General features: G+C 51.7%; 1 protein-coding gene across 1 annotated transcript; it reads right to left on the minus strand.

Moving 5' to 3' along the window:
• Positions 1-14,449: 14,449 nt before the first annotated feature.
• ASCL1 (achaete-scute family bHLH transcription factor 1) lies at positions 14,450-15,103 on the minus strand. The gene has a single exon (XM_068402117.1). The coding sequence runs from the start codon at positions 15,101-15,103 to the stop codon at positions 14,450-14,452; it is 654 nt and encodes a 217-aa protein (XP_068258218.1).
• Between the last annotated feature and the right edge of the window lie 7,241 nt (positions 15,104-22,344).

A 22,344-nucleotide genomic window follows, 5' to 3' on the forward strand; every position in this document is an offset into this window, starting at 1 on the left:
TAGGTTTCCAAAGATTAACTTTTCTCTTTCAAACTGCATTAATAGCATTAGGCCTCAATTAATCAGATTCAAAATTTGGAAACAAAGAAAGTATTTTGTCTGTATAATCACTGAGAGGCCATATACCAGGATCTTTTCTTACCAGCCTTTTTAATGATTATTTCAATACAGAATTTTTTTTTTAAAGGAACCACTGAAATCTAGGCTTTGAATTTTGTAAATGAGCCTGCTGCCCAACGCACTTCTCAGCAAGATAAGGGCAGAATGGCATTTGCAGAAATGCTTAGCTATCTCTCTAACAATCCTGCTTGGTTGTGGGGCCCTTGGTAACAGCTTGGCAAATCTGCAAAAGGAATGCGACTATATAGTTTGTGTGTGGATTGTTGAGTCATTATAGCCTCCAAATTGCACAGCAGATCATTAATCATAGGCCAAGATAGGCAATCACTGCAGAAACCTGATGAAAAGGCTCCAGAATAATGCCTGCTAAATCATGTTTAACATGCAGACCTTGCCTGTGCAGATATGGAAAGGGGGAGGTAAGGAAAAAAATCATTCCCCTTTTAGGAAAGAAAACTTCTACTTATCTTTGATTTGCATTCAGCCCTCCCTCAATAGTCCTTAAGCCTGTTATTTAATTCATTTTGGTGCCAGGTCCCATCACAAAGCGAAAACCCTAACCAGGACCTATGCAGTCTATGACCTCCAAACCCCCTGTCTTTTCTTGTCAGTTCTATGTCATTTGTGCAGTTGAACTCCACCAATTTGAAATGCTGACCTCTTCCATAGACAACCTTATTCTCCTTGAGTGAAAGAAAGGGCCAAGGCCTACAAACCACTCAAGCGAGAGATGGCAAGAAAAGAGAAAAGTGGTTGACTCGTAAATCAATTTCCACAGCCCACCCAAAACCCACACAGACAATAACGACGGTATTTTTTTAAAGTTGTGTTGTTGTGGTTTTCTTAATTGAGCTCATTCTCTTTAGAGAAAGTTTCGTGCAAAGTAAAATTGTTTGTTCAGGGTGGAAAATTAGACTAGATCCTGCTCACAACCCACTTCAAATCAGGGGATATATATCTCCGTTCCCACCTGTCATCCCTGCAGACGAGGAGCGTAGCCTCACAAACAGGTCTTTGTCCGTGCTGGAAGAGGTGGCAATATCTAAAGAAAGAGAAACATTTGGGGCACAAATGCATGCTCGGACCATGCAGCACCAGTATGCTGGAAGAGCGATGGTACCTGGCTTTGTGCTGCACAGTCTACCCATGTGGATGTAGCTGTGCAGCTCTGTCTTTGGGGCCTTGCAACCCCATACACGTGTCTGTGGCCTGTACTGAGCCCCTGGTGTGCTATAAGTGGGGAAGAAACATGCGCACGTATGGGCTGCACCAAGCCAAGCACATGCATTCTGATGTTGGGACATGTGAGCAAGCAACTAGGCACACAAATCAAATAGCAACTTGCCACCACACAGTGAAGTGAATTTTTAAAGACCCATATTTCATGCCCTACGTGTCTCATTCTGTCTGTGTTACTCACTTGGGAAGGTTTCCTACTCCGCAGGTGGTCTCATTGGATTCAATGATTGTGTCTTTGAAGAGCAGCTGCAGAAATTGCCTGGAGCACACCATGCCCAAGCCCCCATCCCCACTAGCAGCTTTCCATTTTTCAGAGGCCTGGATCTGGCCATGCTGTGTCTTACTGGACAGTCACATCTCAGGGTTTAAGGCTGGGACATCCTTAAACAGCATTACCCATATTCCCAACGGGAGAGAGCACCCCTCCCCTGCCAGGCTGGTGTGTCTCGATCCTGCTCTCCTGGGATCATAACCCTCTGGAGCACAGGGTGACTAGTTAGTCTCTGTCAGCAGAGGCAGGTCTGACCCTTAGGCTGCACATAACAAATGAATCTTTTAAGATTTCTCATCTATCAGGCTTAGTTTTCAATGCACCCAAGGCTTAGTGCCACTTACAACATACTTAGACAAATACGTGGCAGAAAAAAATCTCTGGGAGCAATTAAATACAATGGCCTTGCAGTTGGCTCTGCACATCCTTGAGCTGTACATCACTGAAGGAGGTATCACCACATGCTCCCCTTTTCTTGTTTTTTTCCTTCAACCTCTGGCATTGGCCCTTTCTGGACTACTCAAACCCTCCCTCCAGCTTCTCTTTCTTGAAACAGAATGATGGTACTTTGTGATATAAAAATCCTTCATACCTTACAAATAAAATACAGTGGGATGTGTTGTTATGGAGGTAGGAAAGTTACTCCTCTAGAAGAGAAGTAACTACAATGGCAGACTAACTCCTAGGAACCTGGCCTATTGCGTTGGATTTTCTCTAACTTGCTGTGAAAATTCTGATGGGACACAGTCAATGCAAAGGGTTCCTCATCTGGGAGAGCAGATGCTCCGAAGGAATCTGCCTGTGGAGCCTGCTCAGCCGACGTGCCCCCTTCGGGTCTGTGCCTGCTTGCTGTGGGGCTTACCGGCTCCAAGCCCTTGGGCAGAATGGAGATTTGGAGCTGTTTATACCACTTGACGCTCCATCCAGATGACCTTCCATCATCTGGGGCCAGCTGATGCTAAGCAGTAAATTAAATTCAGTGGCATGCTGTCTCACTTCTCAATGGCGTTTTAGTGTGAGAGCTGGAGTCCATAGAGCAGGGCTCATTACACGCTGCTACAGCAGCTGGAGCTAAGGGGAGTGTCAAGCTCATTACCTTTTACAATATGCCCACCGATGGAGCTAGGTGTGCTGTAGATGGATTTATTGGAGGCCAGCACTTTTGTTTGGGGATGAAGCGCTGCCTTAATCTGACAGGCAAGACTCCCCATTATGCAAAAGGCAGAATTCAACAGGAAACAGATGCATGCGGCTGAAAATAATCAATGTTTTCACAACCTGCACCTCTGAGTGCAGCAGCATCTGTAGCAGTTGAAAGGACATATCCTCTCCTTCCTCATCTCTTTTCCTCAGCAAACCAAGGCTTATGGCAAGCAATTTGTGAAGTTTCACTCCAGTTCAGTGAAATCCTTATATGTTACCAAAGTTTTCAGCAGTAATTTTCTTGGCTTTCTTAGTCAGCTCTGTGTATGCCATTGACTAGCCCAGTAAATCAGAGGCAGTTTTGCTCCTGAATGTCTGAAATAATGCACCAAAACCTGTATTTGACTATGTTTACTAGTATTCTAGCACACACTTCCATGCAAAGCTAACCTTGCAACACTATTTTGTTTGGCATGCAGTGCAACATACTTCAATAATCAACGTACATTCACTTAATTCACAATACTCCAGAAAAAATGTCACATGCCTGTAAGGGAGACAAAATGGCAAAACTAGAGAAGAAAACTGCCTATGCCCAGGCTCCCTGGCTAGATAATGCATATCTTGAATCTGTTCATTAATATCTAGATCTTTGGGGAAAAAGAACCTCAGATGTATAATTATGATGAAGTCAGAAGAACAGGGTCTGCAGAGAGTCCCTTGCTGGCTCCTGTCCATAGAGTACAGTGGTGGGCAGCTGAACTGGCAAATTCAAGAATAACCCATTCATCACTGCAGCCTGTCTTCCTAGGAGCTTTGTTGCTTAAGATCCTGAAGGATGAGAGGCTGTTTCTGAACTTCTCAGCTCATTAGTAGTTATTGGTTATGGCCACTGGGTTATCAGTGGTGTGCAATGTCTCTGCTAGAGGATAAGGATTAGTTTGCAGAGCTAGGAGAAGGTGGGCTTAAGGGAATGCCCTGACATTGCAAACCTCGTCCTTTCTGTGGCCCTTGAGTCACATTTTATACATCCATGTTAGAAGTAGGCTGTTGTATGGTAGGTGGGAACCTTACACAGGTCCGTCACTGAGGTAGCCATTTTTAACTTCCTGTTTTCTTAGACAGGGAGATGGCAAGGATATGTGTGCATTGTCTCAATTACAGCAGCAGCAGCTAGCAGGCATGCATTTAACAGTGGTGTAAATACGGCTCATGCTCCTGGTCATGTCTCACAGAAGTAGTTACCCAGTCGTGCACCCCTTGCTTCTTTTCATGCTGTGGTGGCATCTGGCACAGCTAGATCCTTGTTTGGGTTATTTAATTGCTTCTTTGCCTGCCTTATGCAAACTACAGTCGTAGCTGGGTCTGACGTGGGCTTTTGGGCACTCGGACCCATGACTGCACTGCATTTAGTAAGCACTCTGCTCTGTCCTGTAGGCAGTATTTCACATAGTCACCCAGTGACTTTATTCAGTTCACTGGTCCCCAACATTATTGTCACTCTGCATCATTTACCAATACAATTTTCACAAACAAAATTAGTCATTGCAATGTAGGTGTATGGAAGCCGTCCCACTCTGGAAGGATTCATTAAAATTCCCATAATAGTGTCCTTGTCAGGACTCTTGCCTGCTGTCTGGGAAGTATTTCAACAAGTCTGTCCTACTGTTGTGTTAATTAAACATTGTTCTATTTATAAATGCTCCATTGGTCAGTAGCAGTTCCCCACACAGAAAGCAAGAACGAGTAGTGGTAACTAAAAGTGATGTGCCAAGAAGACAGGATTTGGCCATGCAGAGAAGCCAAGGGACAACCCAGGCTGAGCAAAGTGCCCCTCGTGGACCTGTCATTATCCTCATCACCTGCCCCTGCAGCCGCGGTGGTCTTCTGACAAGAAACTTTGCAGCAGAGGAGGAAGGGAGGAGGTTTACTCTCTGCTTCTACCAGCAGCTATTTTATTTCTGTTTGTCTGTACATCATAATCCCTCCACGGTGATTGCCACAGGGTGTTGTAGAAGGAGGAAATATATCTGGGTTCAGAAAGAGACCAGGTAGGTGAATGGAGGACAAAGCCATCACCCTCCTGTGCTTGTCTCACACTCCCGCCAGCTTCCTCTACTAGCCACTCACACAAACACATCTCTCTTCTGACTTATCTGTGGACATGAGGAGGAGGAGCCGCAGGAGCCCTGGGGTGCTGCTTGCTGCTACAGGATCATGTCCTAGAGCTGGTACTGGTCTCGTGGGTGTCTGTCCAGCACTGATCTTTCTGTATACTCCTGTTTTGCTCATCAGCACCCCTGCTCTGTGCTGGCGTCCTGCCCAGCAGTACATGGCACGGCAGTTTGGTAGGGAGCCTCTCTCCCTTGCATGATTATTGTGAATTTCTGCCATAGTATCTTGTACTGCATCCTGTGATGCTGCAGGTCCATGCCATCCACACTTCTGCACAGGTGGGGGCAATTGACAGCTTTTTTACCCATCTCCTACGGGCTTGCTGGCCCCAGATACTGTAAAAGTTGGCCACCGTCCCCACCAGCATGTCCCTAAGAGGCAGAATTCAAATCTTTGGTGAAGCCCAGGGGAATTCGGAATTCAGAATTCATGTAAGTAGTGTTTGCAATGAGATGCTTTTGAAAGTCATGGCTGTGCATTCTTCTTGGTTTGCTGGTCTCTTTCTGCCCCACGCTTGTTCTCGATATGCCATGCTGGTGAGGGATGTGAGAGTGCCTGAATGAAGATGTATGCAAATAGGTACTTACCCTGGAAGCTGCTTCAAGGTGTAACTCTCAAGCTGCTGCAACCCCAGATATGAGAAGCAATGGAGGCTAAAGAGGAGACTGAAGTTGTGGAGGAGAAGGAAGAAAAAATTTGACAGCAGAAAGTGTAAAGTGCTGCCAGGCTCATTCATGGACGTATATCTGTCTGGAACCTTACCTGGGTGCTCAATTCCAACTTCAAATCATCAAGCATGCAAAATCTGTGAGGACCACGTGAAACACTGGGATTCATCTGAGCAGCAACACAGTCAGTGAGAGATGTGAGAGAGAAGCTGAGCTGCTTTCTTTTTTTTTGGCAGTACCTCAAGTTTGACAGGATATGAAACACTGTAAGTCTCCTTGCTAGGTCAGGGCCCATAGCTGAGCAGACCAACCTGATGTGCATTATAGTAACCTAAAATGTAGTTTGCCATGAAAGTTAAAACAGGATGAAGCAAAGTGTGTCCTGCTGCCTGTTCTTCTGCCTCTTGGGTCATCTGCTCCAAATGCAGTTTGCATGGCCTGGAGGAATATGCGCAGACACTGATTAGAAAGTTCAAGTAAAAGTCTCAGGTCTTTGAAGAACACCCTTCATCTGAAAGACTCTGGGGATTATTAATAGCTAGTGACCCTTTGCTTGTAGACCAACAGTCTGACATCCTATATATTGTCTGAAAGCTATTGCTGTCCCACAGTGACACAGTAGTGGATGGTGGAGAAACTGTAGGTTTTGCGTCGACTGGTTATACCATCGTTCGCTGGTGTACTCTCGGAGATGCAACAGCGAAGATCTCCAGTACAGTGAAGAATTTAAGCACGTGCTTAAATGTTACTGACAGTTAAGCAGGCAGGCTGTCCTCCTGCCTTGCGCAGAGAAACCCTCCATCACCCTCTTGCAGGCCCTTGGCAAAGCAGGGTGGGGAACCTCTCCACGCTATTGCCCGGGCTGTGTTTGTCCTGGATATAATGCAGGACTTTGCTCTTCCACACTGTCAGTCAGGTGCCTTTCAAGAGCACCGCGTTCACTTCTCCGAGTGCACGCGTGAATTGTTGTTTACTCAACAACAAATCAAACAAATTCCCTCTGCTATTCAAAGCAAACTGCAATGATAAAAGAGGGATGATTTCCAGTATTATTAGCACCGATTAATGTCTTCCCTTCACTTGACTGTCTTCATTTCACACACAGGTGGCCTTTTTTTTCTTCTTTTTATTTTTCATTTAGAAACGCCATCGTCACTTAATTAGCAATGTGTTGTTACCTGAAAGTAAAAGCAAGCCTATCTTAGGCCATATGGCAGGGTTTTAATCTGCACTGTCACGGTATAATCCTGTCGAAATGGCTTCCCTTTTCAGTCAAAACTGCATTTCACACTTTACTAGTATGGGGCTTTTCGTTTCCTGTTCCAGAGTAATATAGCCCTGCCAGTGCAGCAAGTGCAAAATAAAATAGCTCACAGCTCTGACCAGCAGCAGGAGGGGAGAGTGAGAGAGAAAGTGGTGTGGCCGGGGGGGAGGGAGAAGGACCCCATCCCAAAAGGGGGACACAGGCTTTTTCTGTGATCTGCTTCTGTGAAATTGGACCAAATGAGTTCGGGCTCAATTTCACAAGACAATTACCAGCCCTGTTGCAAAGGCCTGGACTAGGCCACTGGGCTGGTTATAGGGGTCTTTGTGATTTTTGTCTTTCCTTCCCCAGTGCTATTGGGAGTTTATAAAAGCAGAAAGCTAGAAAGCAATGTGTTGCTGCAAAGTAGAAGTGACCAGCAGAAAACCTGGGCAACTTGACTTGCTGCAGTTGTTTACAGAGTCTAAGAGAGCACACAGCCTGGAGGGTCACATTTTCAAAGGCATTTTGCTCCAAAGCAGCTTTCAGGTAACATCCAGGACAACACAGAGATGTTTGCTCTGATGTTTTTGGGGAAGTGAAGTTCTTCTGGGAAAAATATGTGACTGTCCCTTTCTGGGGTAGTAGGTAAAGAGCACAAACAGGAGTGAATCACGCTCACAGTGGGGTGAAAGGAAACATGGATTGTCTGTACCCCAGAAAAATAAGCCAGACTATTAATATGCACTGACTCTTCCCACAGCACTTTGCACAAGAGCAGGGTCTGCAGCAGTGACCCCCTCGGTCTTGCCAGCTTTCTCACCTTCTCCCAAAGCTGCAGATCCCCAGGCACCTGTGAGGGACCAAATCATAGCCAGCAATGAAGCTAGACAGCTTCAGTCCAAGATCAATGCCTTGTCACAAAAAAAAAAAGCAGTTTTCCCTTCGTTACCCTTCCCTGCATTTTCAACCAATCTCTCCCCTTGAAATTAGTACAGTAAGTACCAGGTAGGCAGGCAGAGGGAGAAAAAGGACCTCATGAAACTTCTCCCCTCTCCCACTGGTTGCTTGTGTTTGCCCAGGACAAAAGTGTCAGAGCCAATGAAAGCACCAGCGCTCAGTTGGGCTCTTCCTTTGCTCACATCCTTCTGGGGACACGTCTGGCTCCAAAACCTCAGGACACACCTGCCCTCTCTGAAGGGGGACAGCAAGCACCATATTGCCTGGATTCACTGTGCTGCTCCAAGGTGTGCGTGGGATGGAGGGCTGGGGCTCCCGTCCCCGAGGCCAGAGCTCCTTCGCTGTGGGATGTGTAGGAATCACACAGCTCTCTAACCCTGGGCAAAGTCTGACTTACCTTTCTTTCACATGTTGTCTGAGCTGTGTTGCTGTGTCCGTTTACAGGTATAAGCCCCTAGAACACCTCAGATGATGTTTGGAGATACTCCTTTTTCTTCAGTCACTTCCTATTTTGCTCTAATTGTATTTTTTCAACCCACATGTGAATACTACAATACATAGCACTACTATCCTCTACTCTCCTCCCAAACCCCCAGAAAAAGGCTGGCTGTAGAAGCTGTACAATACTGATCTGGTCCTTATCAGATATTAACGTAACATGTATTTGCAATGGGACAACAAAGGCAAAAAAAAGGAGAAAAAAAAAAAAAAAGGAATTCAAGTGACGGTCTGAGGTTTTGCTTACAGTAAGAAAAGGAGCAGAGCTCTCCTGTAATTGAGATGCTTGGGAAAAATCCATGCTTTGGCCAGGAAAGTCAAAGCCAAGATGTTCACTTACAGGCAGCGCAAGGGAGGCTTTAAACAGTTCGGTGTCCTCATCAGTAGGTATTTCACTAGGGGAAAGGACTCGAGCATGTGGATAGTGGGTCTGGATAGTTAAAGCTGTACATTTGAAATATGTTTTCCTAAAAAAATGTAAAGAGATAGCTCTGGTTCAATACATGAACATAGCTCCTCTGACATGAGGTGCTTTGGCCGCACTGGATATCTGCATGGCCACAGACAGGGAAACTTAGAAGTGGGACTTTGGAGGGAGCAGAAAGCAAAAGGTGGTAACAGTTCTGCCATGCTGCTGTTTCACCGGACACCTCACATGTGCTTTGCGGGACCAATGCAGGAAAGGGTTGAAGATATAGAGAGACAGCGTGAGTGCGTGTGATGGTCCTGAGAGAAAATACAGTTCTGGAGCATGAAACAGAGGGATGAATATCAAGAGAGAACATGCAGCTGCAGGTCCTTTCCCCTTCTTTTTCCAGCTTTTGGGTGAACTGCAAAGCCAAGGGGGACTGTTGACAGCCTTGGCCTGTCCATTTGTCTCTCTCTCTCCTCCTCTGTCCCTAAACCCACCTCCCTCTCCCCTCCCGCAGCTCTGGAGGGTGGAGGTCCGATTCGCTATGCCAGTTTTTTATTTCCAGCACGCTTGACAGGCTGGGCGAGGAAGGCGTTAATGTTTTCTGACAGGCCCCCTCTAATTGTTGGAGCTTTTCTTCTCTGCCTTTTCTGTGAAATTCTGACTTAGGCGAGCAGCATAACAAAATGCTCTGGCATTGAAATGTGCGCTTGCACTACACTGGGCTCGGGGAAACAGCATTATTCATGAAGATTTTCAGCTGGTTTTGTCTTTTAACTAACCTTTGAGTTTGATCAGAGGCTAGCCCGGCTCCCTTTCTCAAAAGGCAGTCTTGGCAACCCGACAATGGAGCCAAACTGTTTTCCCTGTTAAAGAGATAACTATGCCGTTGAGTTGGTACATGGGGCAAATTAATCTTCAGGCGCATACAAATGATAGCTTTACCTCGGTCTGCAATCGCCTGCATGGGATTATTAATAGCACGGGGGTAAGGAGCAGGAGAAATTCAGTCTGGGGCAGGGAACATTAAAAAAAAACAAACAAAACTCCCAGCCCCAAACCCATCATCCCTTTTGATTGCATAAAGCCTGCGATTGATTCCTCACCACTTGCCATTTGCAGCAGGAATTAGCCCTGCATTGTGCGGCCTGACACGCTAAAAGCGAGCTCGCTTGGGAGCAAGAAGTTGCTGTGCGCTGGGACGGACCGGGGTGGCGGCGGGTGTCGGGGGTGGGAAGCGCTTCTCCCCGCTCCCCTTTCCAAGAGGCTTGGAGGGGGGGAGGCACAGAATCCCCCCTGCACTTCAAGGCGAGCTAATCCCTGAATGCACTGAGTAATACGCGCTGCATTATGGAGCTGCGCCCAGCGGCGAGCCAGGGGCGTCCCCCGGCTGTGGCTGCGCCCGCCCGGCCTTGGGCAGGTGCCCGCTCTCCTCGCGTGCTGCCTGCACCCCCCAGGCCTCCCGCCCGCCCCCGGCTGCACCACGGCCAGGGAGACGCGAAGCGCGGGCGCGGGGCGGGGCGGAACGGGTCGGGCTGGCGGGCGGCAGCTGCGGCGGGCGCACCGAGCCCCCGAGCCCGCCGGGCCCCCGCCGCATCGCCGGGATAAAGGCTGAGGCGTGACACGCGCGGGGGCAGCGCTGCCCGCTGCCTGCCCGGCCCCCCCGGCCCCCTCTGTGCCCCTGGGAGCCACCACACAAAAGGCAGGACCTGCGCCGCGGGGAGGGGGGAGGAAACAAAAAGGAAAAAGGGGGGGGGGGAGGAAAAGGAGGGGGAACAAACAAACAAATAAATTTAAAAAATCCCAAAAAAGGAAAAAGAGTGGAAAAAAGTTTTTAAAAAGCGGGAAAGCGCCCCAGGCTCCCCGAAGCCCGGTGCTTGCGGGGCTGGGTGCGGATCGGCGCCTCCCTCCGAGGGGAAGGTGGGAGAGGCGGGATGGGGGCAAGAAGAGGCTCTCGGGGGTGTCCGCCCCCCTTTCCGTGAGCAAGGCCGGGGGTGCCTCCCCGCCACTCTCTTACCTGAGAGCCCTGAGCGCGGAGAGGGGAGGGGGGGCGCGGAGGCTCCGCGGGGCCGGTGCTGGTCCCACGCGCGGAAAAAAGTTTGGGCAGCGGAGGGGCCTGTGGGGAGGGGGCAGCTGCGGGAGCAGGGGTGGGGAGCGAGGGGAAAGCCCGTGCCGCGGGGAGGTTCCCCCCCGGCTCCCCCCGCTCCCCCCGGCTCCCTCCCGGTTCCGCGGGCGCGGACCTCGATGGGCCGCCGCGCACGCCGGCGCGGGGGGGCGAGCGCAGCTCTGCCCACCTCCGCGGCCCAGCCCGCCGTGCTTCCCGGTCGCTGCCCGAGGGTCTTGATTTGGAGGGGGGGGGGAGAGTCGGGTAGAGGCATTTGTTAACGGGACACTTTTCCAGCATTACGATAAATAAACACGCAGGTAAACGAAGTAATAAACCTGTGGCCCAGCAACGCCCATCTGCATCCCAGCTCCCCCCGCCAGCCCTGAGTAGCTCTAAAACTTATCCTGCACCCAAAGAAGTCCCTGATTTATGGAGTTTACGAATGCTAACTGAATACTGTCTGTCAGGCAGCGCTGAAAGGCTCTCCGCGCTCATACAAGAAAAGGCTTTGTGTTGCTAAGCGATTAGAGCAGATGTAATGAGATTTACCCCAATCCTGCTTTGCCCTTTCCCTATCTTCAGTAAAATTGTGTGTGTGTGTGTGTGTTTTTCTTTCTTTCTTTCTTTGGGGAGGGGGCTGAGGGGAAAAGGGAGGCAGGAGGTGGTGAATTTCTGAGCCTGCCTTATACATTGTAGCGAACAACAGCGTAACTTTGCCTTTAGTTTAATGAGTCTGGATATTTACTATTCAGAAGTGAGCAAAAAAGAACACCTGTCTACACAAGGAAGAGAAATTTCGCCTTTGTAACAGAATGAAACATTATCCTAATGTTATATTCATAGCTATAAATTATGCTCTACACTTTCTTTGCATACCTTATCTGTACACTTGCAAAAGTGGGTAAATAAAAAAGGAGATGCTGTAAAGGGAGAGCGCACGGAGGCGTATAACGGTTATAATTTTCATAACTAAACATTAGTTCCACGAGCGGTTAAAACAATGAGTGTTTGTGCTGAAGTAATGAGGGATTTCGTGACCCCAGCGTGTCCCGTCCCCATCGTCTCTCCCCCCACCTCCGCCCCCCCCCCCCCCCCCCCCCCCCCCCCCCCCCCCCGATTAAATCACATATTTACCGTTTCAGGGCGAGGAGGTGAAGGGGCAAATGTGTGTATACTTTTAAAGCAACGCAGAAAGGACTATACATTGATACGCACACATATATATATGTCCATCTATGCATATGCGTGTGTGCATATATATATAGTTACACAGAGAGAAAATTCCGGGGTGCTTCACCAAAGTTTTTCGCTCCTCTTTTTTTAAAAATAGCGCATCCCCCGCAACTCGACGGCACATTTGTAGCCGAGAGAGCTAGATTTTTTTTAACTCCGTAGGACACACTGGCTCTTCCCGGTCTTTGTTTTTTTTGTTTTGTTTTTTTTTTTTTTTGTAAGATGCATTTTGCGCTTTGCTTTCCGCTTGGCTTGGTGCACGCAAACTGAATTGGCAAGTGATGCAGGAGCCAGGCGAAAAAGAGAAGGCGAATTCTGGTCACGTCCTTGCTAACTGACAACAAGCAGGCTAGCCAAAAAAAAAAAAAAAAGCGGGGAGTGGGGGGAAGAGTCCAATTTCTTTTTGAGTGTTGGTAATGGGTACTTTTACAGGCAGATCACGCTATTTGAGTAGAATAACAAGCTTAGAAAGACCAGTGTCTCTAAGCTGCCACCCATTTCTACTATTTTATTTATTTATTTAAGTGTATCTCCCTTCGTCTCTCGCTTCCCGTTTTCCCCCGACGGTTTTATTTATCCAGCCACTATCTTTGAAGAGGCAACACAGCAGCCGGTGTTTTCGGTGGCGGCGGCGGTGCCTTTCCCCGTGTTTCTCTGCCCCGTCGGGTCAGAGCAGCGGAGGACCGGGTCACAGCGCCGAAATGCGGGATGGAGCGCCCTCTTTTTTAGGACTTGGGCTTTGGGGGGAATTCTTTAATGTGCAGTGATTTCAGAAAGGCCAATGCAATCATTAATCATCCCCTTGCCTTTTGATTTGAATACACATTTGCAACACAGAAGGGCAAGAAAACAATGATGATACCGCTAGATCTTTGCATATTTATATAGAGATAGATAAAGATATATATGTTACATCCATCAGTTACAAACACTTGATATGCAACGTAGTTCCGGCATAAGATCATTCAACATTTTGTCCTTACATTCATCGTTGTCCATGGCAGCAAGAAAAAAAATTGCATGTAGTAGGCAGCCGATCATTTTCATTAAAAAAAGTTTTATTACGAAACTAGTTTATATAAAACAGAGGTTATACAGGACCTTTATAAGCTTGTAATAAAACAGTAAGAAAAGGCAGTGGCATTGGGATTTTTTGTTTGCTTGCTTATTTTTTTTTCCAAAAGGCAGCATATAAAAACAAATGGCTACCATTTTGCGTTTGGACAATAGCTGCATAAACTTTGTTCACTTTGAACATTGTTTAATAACATTATTAATACATTAACAAAGTTTCTATAAAGTAAGACACGTTGGTGCTAAGTAGATCTGGAGGAAATCCAAGTCCTTTACAAAACCACATACAAAAATGGCAGTTGTAAGGTAACGTCGACTACAAGTTTAAACATGAGGAGGTAATAAGCATTACATATTAAAAAAGTATCAAGATATACACATTTTAAACCTTTTGTACAAAACCCCTATAAATCTCTCTCTCTTATGTACAAAAATAGCTTAATATATCCCCAAACTGGTTAGGATAGATACAAATAGATTTTCTCATAATAAAAAAATTCACAAAAAGAGATTGGAAGCGTTCTACGATGGAGAGGAAAAGCTCGGAGTGAGGGGAGGGAGAGGCACGGGGAGGGGGGAGGGAGATGGGGCTCCGGGGGCTTCTTGGAGTACAGCATAGGTTAATTTCAACGTCTCCACAACCATCGGGGAACTAACTTTGTCCACAGAGTGATGAATGCCCGTCTCCGAAGAGCCGCGGAGGGGGGGGTGCCTTTCTGCTGGGCAGGGGGAAGAGCTCCTCCGCAGGACGAGGGGCGCAGCGCCCTTCCCCGCGGTCCGGGGCGGCCCGGCCGGGGCCTCTGCGGCTCCCCCGCGGGACACCCGCTCCGCCGGGGCGCAGTCCGTGGCGGCGCGGCGCAGTGCAAAGGCCGGCCGGGCTCCGGGGCTGGGGGCGGCCGCCCCGACCGCCCCCGCGGCGCGCAGCGCTGTGCCCGCCCGCCGAGAGACGTGCCCGCACCGCCCTCCGACGGCGGGGGAGCGGGAAATGCAAGAGGTTATTTTTCTGGGTGGATTTTTGTCTGTCTTTCTGTGTGTGATACGTATTTTTTTTTTTCCCTTTTGGAACCGTCCTGTAACAATAAAAGAGAGAGGAGATCAGAGACGCGCCGGGACCTGCGCAGCGCCGGGCTGCGGGAGCCGCTCGTAAGTACCGCGGGACGCGGAGCGCCCGCCTGCGGGGACACCCCGGCTGCACCCCCCCACAGCCCCGCGTTCGTCCGTCCGTCCCCTGCCCCGACCTCCCCCGCCCCGCGCCGCCCCGGCCCTCCGCGGGCGCGTACCCACCTGCCGCGGGGGCGGCCGGCGTTCAGAACCAGCTGGTGAAGTCGAGCAGCTCCTGCTCCTCGGGGCTGAGCGGGTCGTAGGAGCCCTCGTCGGAGGAGTAGGAGGAGACGGGGGAGCCCGCCATGGAGTTCATGTCGTGGGAGTAGCTGGGCGAGATGGTGGGCGAGAGGACGCCGGCCTGGAAGGCGGCGCTGACGGCGTCGTGCTCGTCGAGGAGCTGCTGCAGGGCGCGGATGTACTCGACGGCGGAGCGTAGCGTCTCCACTTTGCTCATCTTCTTGTTGGCGGCGCCGTTGGGGACGTGCTCCCGCAGGGTGGCGAAGCCCAGGTTCACCAGCTTCACCCGGTTGCGCTCCCGCTCGTTGCGCCGCGCCACGGCCGCCGGCTGCTGCTGGGGCAGGCTGTAACCGAAGCCGCTGAAGTTCAGCCGCCGCTTGCAGCGCATCAGCTCCGGCGAGGCCGAGCGCTGCCGCTTGGCGGCCCGCGGCGCCGAGGGCTTGCCGCCCGGCGAGGGCTGCCCGCCCGCCGGGCTCAGCTGCGGCGGCGGCGCCCCCGGTGGCGGCCCCGGCGGGGCGGCGGCGGCGGCGGCCACCGCGGCGGCGAAGAAGCACGCCGGCTGCAGGAAGGGCGGCTGCCCGTCGCCGCTGGCCATCCTGGCGGGGCTGCCGCTGGCCATGGGCGCGGGGACGTCTTGCGAGGCGGCGGCGCCCGAGCGGCGGCCGGTCCCTGTCCCCCCACCACCAAAAAAAATGTAAAAAGAGGAAAAAAAAATGATTTGCGGTGTTCGCTTAAAAAAAAAATGAGACAGGCGACGGAGAGCTGGGGGAAAGGGGCAGCGGCGACCAACGGGAGCGGGCGGCGGAGCCGGTGCGGCGGCCGGGGATGGCGGGCCGCTCTGCCCGCCCCCCTCCCTCTCGCCCTCCGTGCGGCGGCCGCGGGGAGGCTCGTGGCGCTCGCGTGTGCGCAGCCTGCTCCGCAAAGCCCCTTTTGCAAAAAAGCGGCTGGGGATCGTGTCTCTTATAAGGGGCGGACGGGGCTCGCACTCCCCCCCCCCCCCCCGCCTACACACATACACACACACACACACGCGCGCGCGCGCCCCCCCCCCTCCCCGCGCTCACACACACACGCACGTGCACTCTGCACCTTGCGCCTTCCACGCTCCCCGGCTTTGCCGGTAGCGGCCGCGGGCCGCGCAGCGCCGCCGCCTTCGGCGGGGGGAGGGGGCGCGCGCGCACACACACACACACACACATACACGCACGCATCTCCCCCGCCCCCCGCAGCCCCCAGCGCACACGCGCTGGCCGCCGCGCGGCCCCGCCTCCCCCCGCCGCCCCCCTCCGGTGCCCGCTCCCCCGCCTCCGCCCCGCCGCCCCCCACCCCTCGCGGGTTTGTTGTTGCAAGTGCGTGCGCCCGGCGCGTGCCGCGCTCCCGGCCCTGAGCAAACACCCGCGCCGGGGCGCCGCGCGGGGCGGCGGCGGCGGCGGGCGCGGCCCGGCGGGGCGGGAGGCGGCGCGCGTGGGCCGCCGCGGGGAGGGGGCTCCGGGGAGGGGGGGAGGGGGGGTGCAGACGAAGGGGAAATGGGGGAGCCCTGACCGCGGAGGGGGTGCCCGAGCGCCGTTTGCTGCCGTGTTCCCCCGCGGAGGTGCGGGGTGCGCGCCGGGGCGCTGCTGCGGCGGGAAGAGGGCGAGGGAGGGGGTGGCTCCCGGGGGAGCCGGGGTAAGGGCAAGTGCGGGCAGCCCCGGGAGGTGCGGGACATCCTCTGCTCCGGCTGCCGCCGGGGCGCTGGAGGGCTGGGGGCAACCTTAGCGGCACCTGCTTGTGGTTTGGAGGGGAGGACCGCCGTGCCGAGAGTGCCGGCGCGGAGGCGTCCCGTGGCGCGGCCAGCAGGCCGGTGCGTGCCCCCGGTGTGTGCCCACCGGAGGAGCGCCCTTGCCAGTGCCGGGACGCGGCGCGTGCATCTGCGCAGGCAGCCGGGAAGGGAAACTTCTCCGTGTGCGGCTCCGCGAAAGGGCGGTTTTGTCCTCGTCCCCGGGAACCACCGGGATGGCCGGTGCCACTTCCTTCGCTCACCCGGTGCTGCGAGCCTGAGTTTCGTGAGTGTCGGCGACCCGCCGCCCGCGGGCTGCTCCCCTCGCGGCGGCCGGAGCCGTGTGTGCTCGGCGCTGCGCACGCCGGGCGGGCTGCCTGATGGCTCTATTAGCGTGCGACAACGGCGGTCAGCCGGTGCGGGTGTTACGAGGAGCGGTGCTTAGGGCAGCGGCGTGCACAGCCTCGAGGGAAGTCACCCCGAGTCACCCCTTTGAAATGCTGAGTGCCAAGGGGCGACCCTGTCCCGAGAGAAAGAATAAAACTCACCTGGGGTGTATCCAAAGTGGACGGTACCCGTGCCACAGTGCTGTCACCTGCACGGAGGGAGGGAGTTTGTCTCGGAGGGCGACATAAAGTCTGGGTGTGCTAAGCAGAGCAAGAAGGTGTGGAGTCAGCTCTCCCTTTGCTGCCAGAGCCCATATTTCCCAGGTCATGCAGTCCGCTTGCTGGTCCCAGGGAACCCTCTGAGCACCTGCTGCCTTCCGTGGCACCCTGCAAAGCGGGAGCAGGTCACCACCTTTCCAGCTGGGCCATGGCATTTGCTTGTAACTGGGGAGTCAGGATGGACCTGGCCTATGCATGGGAAATTAATCCTGCTGCCAGGTGAAGTCTCACTTGTGGCTTGGGGCCATGTGTGAAAAAGCAGCGCTGAGGTGCTGAGAGCTTGAGGCTGGCACGTCTGGGTGGTCGCACCGACCCTGGGGGCTGCGGGGGTGTGGGCAGCCTGGGGGACACGGCCAGGCTGAGCACTGGGGCATGCTGGTTGCCCTGCTCTTGGCATGAGCAGCAGTGAGGACCCCGGCATGGCCTTCTTTCCCTGCCCTCCTGCCTTTCACATATCCATGGATCTGTGCAAGATTTAACACATTTTCTGCCTCTGTGTCATCTCCGCTTCTCTCTGCACCTCTCCACTCCGAAAACTCAGATGTGTGTGCTAACCCACTAAGAAAAAGCAGAGCCATGGTATGACAGTCTTGCCATGGGTAAGATTATGGCTCTAAGGAAGTGCCTGACAAGTGACTTTCATCCCTGTTGCTCACACCAGCACTAAGGCATGGAAGGAAGGGACCTGCAGAGTCCCTGTTCAGGTTTCAGTGGAAATGAGTGCAAAAATAAGCCCTGCTCTGCTAACTAGTCTTTCAGTCATTTTTAACGTGGCAGCTTTTAATGCACGCGTATGATGAAAAAGGTGAAGTAGTTCTGTCCAGTCTAACCTCTGTCGTACTTATTTCAGGGCCCTCTTTACTGGTCACCGAGGGTTTTTTCTGATTTTTAGGCTACTCTCTCATCGCATGTGAAACATATTAAATGATTTTAATCTCTCTTGAGCAGGACAGCCAGACCTAAGCAGGACACAACATTGGTTTTTATGTTCTGTGTAGGAAGCTCTCCCTCTTCAGTTCCAAGTCTTCTGGATGGTTTGTTCAACGTCCCTTATCCGACATCAGAATTCTTTGCACTGGAAGTAGTTGTTGCATCATCAGCTCTGCGTTGTGACATCACAGGAGTAACGAACAGTAATGAACCAGCGCTGTGATTCGCATCCCAGTGCTTTGGGATGTGGCAACAGAAATACTGAAATAATTACGGCCCTGTGAACTATATACATATTTACACAGAGTAATTCTTCTGGAGCAGCCCACTACCAGAACTGGCGCAGAAACCCCACGCAGGGAAATTCGTGTCCTTTTTCCCCGAAATGGCAGAACGAGACCGGAGTTTCTGGGTCCCTCCTTCTCAGTCTCAGAGGGCTCTTAAAAAAGGCAAAAAGACACGAGTCCTAGAGGTCACCGAGTGTAACTCGCATGTAATTTGGCCTCTGTAGCTCTGTTCCCGCTCAGTTTCCCTGGCTCTTGGGCCCGGGCGGTGAGGAGGGGGGCAGAGCCCTTTCCTCCCTTCACCCAGCACCTCCCTTGCCATCCACTGCCGGTGGGGAACAAACTCACCCCTCATGTTGTCGAAGGTGATGCCAAGCTTGCCAGCTCCCCTGTCCGCTCCCTGAGCGGAGGAAGGGGTCTGGGGCTGTCAGATTTATAGATAATAAATATTGTTTCAAGGTCCCCCACCTCCACCCACTTGTATGCACAGTCCTGCACCTGCACTTCGAAACTCTTAATTCTAACATAATGATAAATAGCCCTTGCCCTTTTCATTGGGCTTTTATTTTTCTTTTCTTTTTTTTTTCCCTTTTTTTCCTTTTTTTTTTTTTAAATCTTGAACTGTCATTATTTTATAGTGGCTTTTTTGTGTGCCTAAATTGTAGCCACACTCACGAGGTCTTTTGAAGTCCTTTTTTTTTTTTTAAACTTTGGTATGCCTTTTTTTTTTCCACCCCTTTTCTTTTTTAAAGGCCATTTACGTTATGATTAAATGCTGTCTTGGAAAAGCAGAACGAAAGTCGTTAATCTATATAGATCTTCAAAGAATCGATACATTCGGGACTTCTGTAGGATTTGTTACACTCCATTTTCTTACAGTAGGCATCTCGTCTGGATTTGGGCACATGTGTTTCTCTCCCTCCCTTCGCCCTCCCCCTCCTCTTTCCAGCTTCCCCCCCAAGAGTGAAAATAAAGTAAAAGGTCTTTCATGGTAAACAAAACCAGCTTATTCTCCACATAGAACACATGAATAGCTGGAAAAAAAAACTTACAATAAATGGTGCATTTTTTTCTCTGCTGGGTATAGCATTCAAGATCAGTCCAGTATTCAAGAAGCAGTCCATTTTTTGCTCAGCAAGAGAGTTTAGAAAAGAAGCGTGGGGTCTATTCAAGGATCTTTTCCCCCTTCACAATTGCTGGGCTTTATGAAACCTATCTTCCATGCCTTGTCAGAGTATTTCTGGGGACCAATTAGTGCTTTGTTGCAAGGCTTCTTTGCTGAATCTTTGAGCAGCAAGAAAAAGCTCTCTTGAGTCTCCCCTTATTTTGACTATTTCAGTCATTACTCAGTGTAATAATTAATATGACAACTGGACGCTGAAGTTTGTATAGAAACACCTCGGCTGCAGGAGAGAGCGTGCAGTGGGTGGTAACAAGCTACAGATCAGACCGAGAAGCCACACACACAAGCAAGGGGAAAAAAAAAGAGAGAGGGAGAGAGAATAATGAACGAAAAGAAAGAAAGGAAGAATGAAGATAAATAAATAGTTGACGCAACCCGAAGGAACATAATACGGACTTGGAAGGAAAAAAAAAAAAAGGCAATTAGGAGGGAAGGGGGGCGACCCCCGAGAGGTAAACTTCTTTTGAAACAGTTTCTATGTGAATATAATTTTCAAAACTTTGCTCCTTTCACAAGGCAGGAAAGCGATTTTTCCCTGACGGCTGTTCCTTCGAGTAAGTAATTTTCAAAGAGCATCTGCCTACACTTTTGCATACTTGATGAACTTTAACGTCTCTTCTAAGCGTCCCTTTACAGAAAGAGGGACTTTGAGCATTAAACCGTGTTCGTAAGTAATTGTTGCCCATCCTGCCTGGGGTGGAGGGAGGCTAGTTCTCGGGATAGCAAGTTGTACGCGTTTTCTTGGCGTTGTATCGCCTACAACAGGAATAAAGCCTGTGCCCCAAATGGAGAATTAAAAATGACGTTTGACCAGGGACACTGCTGAATTCTTCTCGAAAGGCGTCTTGGGATAAACACTCATCACTTTGCAGACATTTCTTGGGCTGCCAATTAGGGCATAATAAATAATTAGAGGTTTTAAGCATATTAGATACAGCTCATGCTAATGAGCTACATCAGGTCTTGTGCTAACCTGAAGTGACAGTTTGCATATAGGGCTGGGAAAAAAAAAAAAAGAAAGAAAAAGCAGCAGCAGCCGCAGCAGTAGCCACCCCGCCCCGGTCCCAGCCCCGACCCCGGCACCGTCCCCAGCCCCAGCCCCGGCCCGCTCGTCCCTCCGCCGCTCCCGCGGGTCCCGCCGGGCGCGGCCGCCCGCCGGCGCCGGGGTGCGCGGCGCCCCCGGCCCTCCGCGCCCGCGGAGCGCGGCCGTTCGCCCGACGGCCCCGCCGGGTGGCCCCATTGTGCGGCCACGCGTCCCGCGTCCATCACAGCCCCGGGGGATAAATCACACCGGGCTGCCCCCCCCTCCGCCTGCCCCCATCGCCACTTTTTAGAGAGCTAAATTTTGGAGGCTGGGGGGTGTTTTTCCCGGCGCCTCCGCGGTGGCAGTCCCCTGGCAGGAGGGGTGGGAGGGGGGTTTGGGTGATGCCTGCCGCAGCCTGGGAGGCGGACATCTCCCCCCGCCGGGGGCAGGCGGCGGGGACAGCCGGGTGTCCCCCCGCCTTCCCCGCTCCTGTTTTGGGAGGCCGCTGCCGTGAGGACACAGTGCCACCTCCCGGCTCCGGAGGGAAGGGGACGGGGGGAACTCGTCTGGGGAGGGGATGGGGTGCGGCCAAAAAGCATTTAACAGCGGCCTGCAGGAGATGTCGGGGAGCCCGGCTCTGCAGGGGTGGGGGAGGTGGCCAGGCGGTTTTGCAACCACGATGTGGATCGGGGTGTGAGGAACGGCAGCCTGGCTGGCACGTAGTGGAGAGCTGCAGCACCCAGAGACCTCTGGTAAATGCATGCACAATATTGAAAAGGGGGGACCCTCCCTGCTCTCTGCCATCACACACACCCCCGAGATACTCACTGAATCCTCCTTTTGGAATTTTTCAGGAGCTTCTGGCTTTACTATAAAAGCTTCTCGCCATTGCTCAGAGCTCTCTTGAATCGACTGGGACACCCTGAAGCAGCAAGCAGGCAGGGAGCTGCAGGCCAAGGATAGTCCCAGTATCTGTGCACGGCAAGGGACATCCCAGCCCAAAGCAGAAAACATGCAGCTCCAGGGAAGCCGTTGCTCTGCAAATACTGGCTAAAGGCAGAGGCAGGAAAGAGCAGTCTGAAAAGCAGCCAAAGTCCATGGCCCTTTGAACTTGCATCATGCCAGCCAGGGGACCCAGCCAACTTTCACTGCAAAGAGCCCTTTTAGTCGTGACTGAGCAGCACAGCCAGGAATAGATGTGTGTGGTGCTTGTGTGTGTGTGTGTGTGTGTGTGTGTGTGTCCCGAGAAAGTGTGTGCTTCCGAGGGCAAAAAAGTGTTTTTAGATGGAGGCAATGTGGGACATCAGTGCATATCTGCTTATGGTTGAAAGGAGTGGGGCTGCACCATGCTGCAGCAAGAGCCCAGAGCAGAACTCGTAGCAGGACCCAAAGCTCCAGTGCTCACCCAGGGGCTGGGGAACCAAACACCATGGGGCAACTTGAAACCTAAGTGGGAAATCCCAGTTAGCAATGTCACTGCAGGGGGACGAACCTGTGCTTGGTATGCTGAACTAGTACTTCAAAGAGAACAGGGAAGCTCAGGCAATTTGGACTCTGAAATGGTCCAAGGTAACCAGTACTGATGCAATCGTGTGTTCATACTGTAATGGCACTGCACACACACATGCGTGTGCACACGCACACACACACACACACACACACACACAACTTTGCTCCAGAACAAGAGAATTTGGGAATTCCTCCTGGCAAGAAGGAGCTTTGCTTTCCCTAGCCAGAGCCTTTTTCTACCAGGCAACCTCTGACAGTCCAGGCTGATGAAACAGTGAACTGGTGGCAATACACTGGTGATATTATTATGATTATGTAGCAATAACAGGAAGAGATAAACTTGCAACATAGATAGAAAAAGCAGGGAGCAGGAGGAGTCAAAATAGATAATTACAAGGACGAAGAAAGGAAAAAAGACTAAATGCATGTAAAAGCCACAGAGAAGGAAAAGAGAGCAAAGATTAGTGAAAAGAGAAAGAAAAAAGAAAGAAAGAGGAAAGCACAAATGA

This window comes from Nyctibius grandis, chromosome 5 (genome assembly GCF_013368605.1).
Source record: "Nyctibius grandis isolate bNycGra1 chromosome 5, bNycGra1.pri, whole genome shotgun sequence".
Lineage (NCBI taxonomy): Eukaryota > Metazoa > Chordata > Aves > Nyctibiiformes > Nyctibiidae > Nyctibius > Nyctibius grandis.

Coding starts and splice junctions, on each gene's coding strand:
- ASCL1 (XM_068402117.1), bottom strand. CDS start 15,103: ATGGCCAGCGGCAGCCCCGCCAGGATGGCCAGCGGCGACGGGCAGCCG.